The 7500-nt window shown below is 35.2% G+C and overlaps 2 protein-coding genes and 1 pseudogene across 2 annotated transcripts in view; 1 reads left to right on the forward strand and 2 right to left on the reverse strand.

Annotated features, from left to right (window-relative positions):
- Positions 1 to 1338, forward strand: part of LOC130802057 (maturase K-like) — a 1927-nt gene extending 589 nt beyond the window's left edge. Inside the window, 2 exon segments of the mRNA XM_057665969.1 lie at positions 1 to 1147; positions 1149 to 1338. The exon segment at positions 1 to 1147 is cut by the window's left edge and continues 589 nt beyond it. Of these exon segments, the coding sequence (XP_057521952.1) occupies positions 1 to 1147; positions 1149 to 1173 (1172 nt within the window). The 3' untranslated portion in view covers positions 1174 to 1338.
- A 121-nt stretch (positions 1339 to 1459) lies between these two features.
- LOC130802094 (DNA-directed RNA polymerase subunit beta''-like) lies at positions 1460 to 6734 on the reverse strand. Its single transcript, XM_057665996.1, has 2 exons — positions 2792 to 6734; positions 1460 to 2353 (listed from the first exon to the last, which is right to left on the reverse strand). Exons 1-2 carry the CDS (start codon positions 6732 to 6734, stop codon positions 1674 to 1676), a joined length of 4623 nt encoding a protein of 1540 aa, XP_057521979.1. The 3' UTR covers positions 1460 to 1673.
- Positions 6735 to 6914: 180 nt separating this feature from the next.
- The window catches only part of LOC130802084 (DNA-directed RNA polymerase subunit beta-like), a 6064-nt pseudogene continuing 5478 nt past the window's right edge, over positions 6915 to 7500 (reverse strand).

The raw sequence follows: 7500 nt of genomic DNA on the forward strand, positions 1-7500 counted from the left end.
CTAAAAATTTGAGATCAATTCATTCAATATTTCCTTTTTTAGAGGACAAATTCTTACATTTAAATTATGTGTTAGATATATTAATACCTTACCCTGCCCATCTAGAAATCTTGGTTCAAACTCTTCGCTATTGGTTGAAAGATGCCTCTTCCTTGCATTTATTACGATACTTTCTTTACGAGTATCGTAATTGGAATAGTCTTATTCGGCCAAAAGAATCCATTTCCCCTTTTTCAAAAAGGAATCGAAGATTATTTTTGTTCCTATATAATCTTGTTGTATATGAATACGAATCCCTTTTTGTTATTCTACGCAAGCAATCCTCTTATTTACGATCAACGTCTTTTGGAGCCCTTCTTGAACGAATCCATTTTTACGGAAAGCTAAAATATCTAGTAAAAGTCAAAGTTAAGGTTTTTGGGGTTATCCTATGGCTTTTCAAAGAACCTTTTCTGCATTATGTTCGGTATCAAGGAAAATGCCTTCTGTCTTCAAAAGGGACATCCTTTCTAATGTATAAATGGAAATATTACTTTATTGCTTTCTGGCAATGTCATTTTTCTGTGTGGTCTCAACCAAGAAGAATCTATATCAATCAATTATCAAACTATTCCCTCGACTTTATGGGTTTTATTTCAAATGTGGGACTCAATTCTTCAGTAATACGGAGTCAAATGTTAGAAAATTCATTTATAGTAGATAATATTATTAAGAAGTTTGATACCATAGTTCCAATTATTCCTCTGGTTGGCTCGTTGGCTAAAGCAAAATTTTGTAATGGATTAGGTCATCCCATTAGTAAGTCGGTCTGGACCGATTTATCCGATGCTGATATTATTGACCGATTTGGACGTATATGCCGAAATCTTTCTCATTATTATAGTGGCTCTTCAAGAAAAAAAAGTTTATATCGAATAAAATATATACTTCGACTTTCTTGTGCTAGAACTTTGTCTCGTAAACATAAAAGTACTGTACGTGCTTTTTTGAAAAGATTAGGTTCAGAATTTTTGGAAGAATTCTTTACGGCGGAAGAAAAAGTCCTTTCTTTGATCTTACCAAGAGATTCTTCTACTTTATCAGGAGTCTATAGGGGGCGTGTTTGGTATTTGGATATTATTTGTATTCATAATTTGGCCAATGATGAATGATTTTGGTTATAAGACTATCTAAATGGAATGGAAATTATACCTAAATGAATGGAGGTATAAGATAAAAAATATTATTCATTCATTTCTATACTGAAATGTTTATACTTATACAATAAGAGTTGAATCCATTGAGTATTCAACTTTGTTCGAGTTCCCCCTAGGAAGGGAACTGAGTTTGAAATGTATACATAGTACTTGACCATGAATTTGGAAACCTCCTATTTGCCAATAGAAATGTTGGCCTACTTCCACACCAGATATATCATATAACCCCTTTAGTGTGTTAAGTGAATATGATGGAATATTCATATTGTCCTCTGACAGAAATATAACTTAAAAAAAAAATTATTTTGATTCAACCATCGCTTTCTCGACTTGTTTACTTTAATTTTCTATTTAAAATACCGATTAATTAAATAAAATTAAATAATATCATATTCCAAGTTTTTAACTAGTTTTTGAGATTCAGGATATAGGAACCGATATAGAACTTAGCAAATCCGTTTTTGATTTTATTATGAATCAAGGATTTCTTATATAGCTAGAGCGACCTTCACAAATTGCAAATACTAATTTAGTAAGAATTAATCGAATTGAAGCTATAGCGTCATCGTTTGCCGGAATCGAAATATCTGCGAGATCCGGGTCACAATTTGTATCGATTAAACAAATCGTTGGAATTCCCAAAGTAATACATTCTCGAAGGGCTGTATATTCTTCTTGTTGATCAACGATGATTACAATATCCGGTAATCCTGTCATATACTTGATCCCGCCCAAATATGTTTGCAAGTGAGATAATTGTCTCTTCACCACGGCTGCGTCTCTCTTTGGAAGACGAGCGAGTCTCCCTGTCTTTTGTTCCATTCTCAAGTCCCTGAATTTTTGAAGTCGCGTTTCTGTCGTGGACCAATTCGTTAACATACCCCCCAGCCACTTTTTATTAACATAATGACAGCGAGCCCTTATTGCAGCCCATGCTACTGAATCAGCTGCTTTATTTTTTGTCCCTACAATTAAAAATTGTTTTCCTCTACTTGATGCATCAAAAACTAAATCACAAGCCTCTGATAAAAAACGAGCAGTTCTAGTAAGATTTATAATATGAATACCTTTACATTTTGTAGAGATATAAGGCGACATTCTAGGATTCCATTTACGAGTACCGTGACCAAAATGAACTCCCGCTTCCATCATCTCTTCCAAATTGATGTTCCAATATCTTCTTGTCATTTCTCCCCACACTTTCTCTTTTTTTTATTTTTTTAATAAAGAGATGAGGTATTCTGAAATAAATAATTGTTCCAAGGGAACCTTCTTTTCTACCACGGATTGGCCATTGATATACAACGCAAACCATTAATTCCTTTCTATTTCGTTATTTTTTGAATTTCTTTATTTTTTTACTAATTTTTTTATTACTAAATTAAATAACCATAACAAATACATAAAAGATAAAAAAGATGAATCTATTCTATTAAACCCCAAAAATCATTGTTGTTTTGATCTATCACAGAAATTCTTTGAAAGATAAGAATCAAATAATTCTCTGTGGTAAAACAAAATATCTCTCATTTCTCCCTCGAATAGATTCTTTTTTTTTGTTTTCAACGGAATACCCTTATGTTGACTTGAATGGTGTACGACTCCTTTGAATCCGGTCCCAACAGGTATCATTCCCCCTAGAACAACATTTTCTTTTAGTCCTTTCAACCAATCGATACGGCCCCGGAGAGCCGCTTTTGCTAAAACTCGAGCAGTTTCCTGAAAACTCGCTTCGGATATAAAACTTTGCGTATTCAAAGATGCTCGAGTTATTCCCAATAAGGTAGCTCGATAACATATTGCTTCGTCCAAAGCGCGCCCCGTTCGTTCTGCCCGAAACAATCCAATAAGTTCTCCGGGCAAAAAAACATTAGACATTCCATCTTCTGAAACCAAGACTTTTGATGTTATTTGACGTACAATAATTTCTATATGCCTATTATGTATCTGCACCCCTTGTGATCGATAAACCTTTTGGATCTTATTAACCAAAGAGATACGACTTTGCGCTATAGTTAGCTCAGCCCCAATCAAGAATCCCCAAGGAATTCCAAGAATTCGTCTTATACGTTCGTTCCAACCATCAATCCTCTTTTCTAGATTCATAGATATTGAATCAATGGAACGAACTTCTAAAACTTGTTCCACCTTTGGAAGACCTTGCGTTATGTCACCAGACCTCGATTTTTCATATATAAATGTAACTAATGTATCCCCCTCATAAACGATTGATCCATAATGACCATGAACTGTTGCTCCCGGAGTAGCCAAATAGGGCTTAGCCAATCTTATTACTACGGAGTCAAATTGAACAATTATAACTTGACCCGATTTTAAGTATGGTCCATTTTTGGTCATACATACATTTTCACAAACAAATTGTCCAAGATAAATTTTTGTGGATGTCTCTTCACAAAAATTATAATGAAGAAAATACCAATTCAATTTTAATGGATTCAAAATGATGTTACTGCATGGATCGGGATTATAAATTTTTCCATTTTCATCCATTAAATAATACGGAAATTTAATTAGTTGAAAGGTTTGTTTTAAATTGTCAAGTTGCAAATAATTAATTACCGAGATCTGATTATGAGTTATTAAATGGTAAAATGAAAAAAAATGAGAAATTGGAAGGGCTGTCCCTAAAGAACCAAACGAATTCCTAATTAAACTTAGGGAATCTTTTTGAATTGATTCTTTGTGAGATTTTACACCTTTGGATGGGAATGGACCTATTCGAAAACATTTGGATGATGACAAAATTATACAAAATTGAGATTCTTTGTTTATACCCAACAACGTACGAACAGTTCCTTGATTTTGGTTAAATGATTGTTGAAGTTTTGTCTTTGAATAAATGGAATAAAATGGATTCATATTGGTATGATTTGATCCCTCATTTTTTTCTGATAATGGATCATCTCGTTTCCCGATATACGAAATATGGGATTTCACTAAATGGATCCTTAGAAAATCTCGAATCATACCGTTTGTTTTTACTTCAACAAAAGAAGCACGGGCCTCTTCAATAGAAGAACTTTTTTTATTTTGATTCCAATTCAATACTAAACAAGTACGTACTAATTGAATACTTGTGTCAGAAATTTCTCGAGTGGCTTTGCCATTTCCATAAAGGATATAATTGACAACTCGAAGTTGCACATTATCCCTTTCCTGCAACAAATACTGAGGGAAAAGTGTTGTTAAATTGATACCGTCCGTTATTTCATATGGGACTACGGGTCGAACCAAAACAAAAGATTTTTTCTTAGTAGGGGTGATCCGTTGGACATAGATCCAATTTTTCAAATCTTTTGAGTCCTTGGAATTTGTTCTGCCTGGTGGTATCAAAATGCCACTATGTCGGGATATTTTATCTGTCTCCCCAGGAAAATGTATATCTCCAGAAAAAATTTTAAGTTCAATCTTTTTTTTTTTCCTCTCCACTCGGACCACTCCGCCCACTCGGCTTCTTGTATTTAAAGTGATTTGTGTATCTACTCCAATGATACTATTGTTGCGTACCATTATGGACGAAGATCCGGGTAAGATATGAACTTCTTCGGGAATGAAAAAAAACCGATCTACTTTCATTTGGTATTTTGGTCGAAATTCTTTGACTCCTCGATACTCAATCAAATCCTCTTTTTTAACGATTGAATGCATTTCTGTAGTCCCATATTTAGTAATTCCCGAACTCTTTCTTCGGTATCGAGGATCATCGAAATAAGCAAAAATACTATTTCTACGAAAAATACCATTTATAGGTATTTCAATTGAGAGACCAGAACGGTACCTTAAGTCTTTTTCTCGTTCTTGATTCGATTGAAATGGAATAATGAATCTATTTCTTCGTTTCTTTGCCAATAAATCAGAATTTTTTGCAGGATATATGAGATTAAGTTCGGAATAATCAGGAATCCTATCCTCTTTTTTACTAAAAGAGTCCGATAATTTCTCTTTTATTTGATCATTAATGACTGAGGGGTTAGAAATATCTATTTGTTCGAAAGAAAGAGAATGAATGTTCGTTTGATCTTGATCCTTGGAGAGCGAAAAGGGGACTACACTCGATCTGTACGGCCTTCCGGATAATATCCATAAATGACTTGTTTTTGGTAAGAGATGAACATTACCGTATGTAAATTCGGGTGCATGGTACACATCGGTACTCCAGTGCATTTCTCCTTCTGAGTCCGAATAAATATGTTTTCGAACCCTTTCCTTAAAATTCAAGTTAGATGTCCCCGCGCGAATTTCAGCAATCACTTGTTCGGATTCAACATATTGATTGTTTTGAACTAAAAGAAAACTTTTGGGCGGAATATTTACATTATGTAGAGTATCTTCACTCTCAATAGTGACATACAAGTCGATATAACATAGAAAGGCGGGATGTCCATGACGTGTACGTGTGGGATGAACTAAATCCTCATTGAATTGGATTTTTCCATTAGAAGGGGCTCGTACATGTTCTGCAGTACCCCCTGTGAATACTCCGCCCGTATGAAAAGTTCTTAATGTTAGTTGAGTACCAGGTTCCCCAATAGATTGACCCGCAATAATACCCACAGCTTCTCCCAATTCAACCAGGTCGCCGTGAGTCGGACTCCGGCCATAGCATAATCGACAGATCCAAGATGCACTCCTACAAGTAAAAGGAGTTCGAATGGATACTGGTTGGGTTCGAAGCGTTATGAATCGGTTGACAAGTCCAACCCCGATATCTTGGTTTCGGGTGGCAATGCACCGTGAACCCATATATATATCATCTGCTAATACACGACCGATTAATGTTTGGATAAAAATTCTTTCCGGCATTATGCCGTTCCGAGAAGTTACAGAAATACCTCGAATAGTGCCACAATCCGTTCTACGTACAACAATATGTTGAACTACTTCGACAAGCCTTCGCGTGAGATATCCAGCGTCTGATGTTCGTACAGCAGTATCCACAACTCCTTTGCGGGCTCCGTAGCAAGAAATGATATATTCTGTTAAAGAGAGTCCTTCGCGTAAATTGCTTTGAATAGGTAAATCAATCATTTGTCCTTGTGGATCTGACATTAATCCTCTCATACCTACTAATTGATGTACCTGAGACACATTTCCTCTAGCTCCCGAAAAAGACATTATATAGACTGGATTATAAGGGTCAGTCATCCTAAAATTAGGATTCATTTCTTGTCGCAAATATTCACTTGTAGAATACCATATCTCAATAGATTGACGTAATTTTTCTACCGCGTGTACATTCCCATAATAATGGTGTTTTTCCAAACTCAAACTTTGTTGTTCAGCATCTTGGACTAGCCATCCTTTAGAAGGTATTGTTAAAAGATCATCAATTCCTAATGAAATGGATGTAGCAGTGGCTTGCTGGAAACCCAGAGTCTTTACTTGATCCAGGATGTGTGACGTATATGCCATTCCAAAGTGATCGATTAATCGACTAATAAGTCGTTTCATGGCAATTCCATCTATCGCTTTATTGTGAAAGACCAAATTGGCCCGTTCTGCCATAAGTACCTCCATATTCCGATGAGTAGGATTCGACAATGAATGGGGTTGAGTTAGTGTGATTCGAAAACTTCCTTTTCTTGATCTTAATTCACCTAAAACTTCACAAATTAGAATCCTAGTTAAACCCGAAAGACTCAAATTCCGCTGGGATTGAAGAATTACGTAGCTTAGGTACAATATGATTTAAGTATACTATGAGCAGGCTTGACAAAATCCTTGTATAGCTTCTTCAATTTCTCGATAAAGAGAAATATGACCAACCGTAGTTCGAATGTATATAAAAAGAATTTCTTTTTTGACACTTCTTATTATTAGATAGTGCGCATAAATCTCATGATAGGTACCCAAAGATTCATAGTGAACTTCAATAGGAGTTTCTTTTGAAGCAATAATGCGTTGATCTAACTGCCACCGGAGCCACAAAGGACTATCTAAATTGATTCTTTTTTGACGATAAGCTCCAATTACATCATAGGAATTACAAAAAAAGGGTTCTTTCATATACTGATAATTATTATTATTAATTTGATCATTTTGATATATTTTTTTAGTCCCTGGATTATACCTATTTGCACAAATACCTCGACGAGTCCCACTCGTTAATATATAGAGTCCAATAAGCATATCTTGAGTTGGTACGGAAATGGGATCCCCGATAGCTGGAGACAAAAGATTCATATGCGAAAACATAAGTAAACGCGCCTCCGCCTGAGCCTCCAAAGATAAAGGTACATGAACAGCCATTTGATCCCCATCAAAGTCTGCATTGAATCCTTTA

This window comes from Amaranthus tricolor, chromosome 16 (assembly GCF_026212465.1).
Source record: "Amaranthus tricolor cultivar Red isolate AtriRed21 chromosome 16, ASM2621246v1, whole genome shotgun sequence".
Classification (NCBI taxonomy): Eukaryota; Viridiplantae; Streptophyta; class Magnoliopsida; order Caryophyllales; family Amaranthaceae; genus Amaranthus; species Amaranthus tricolor.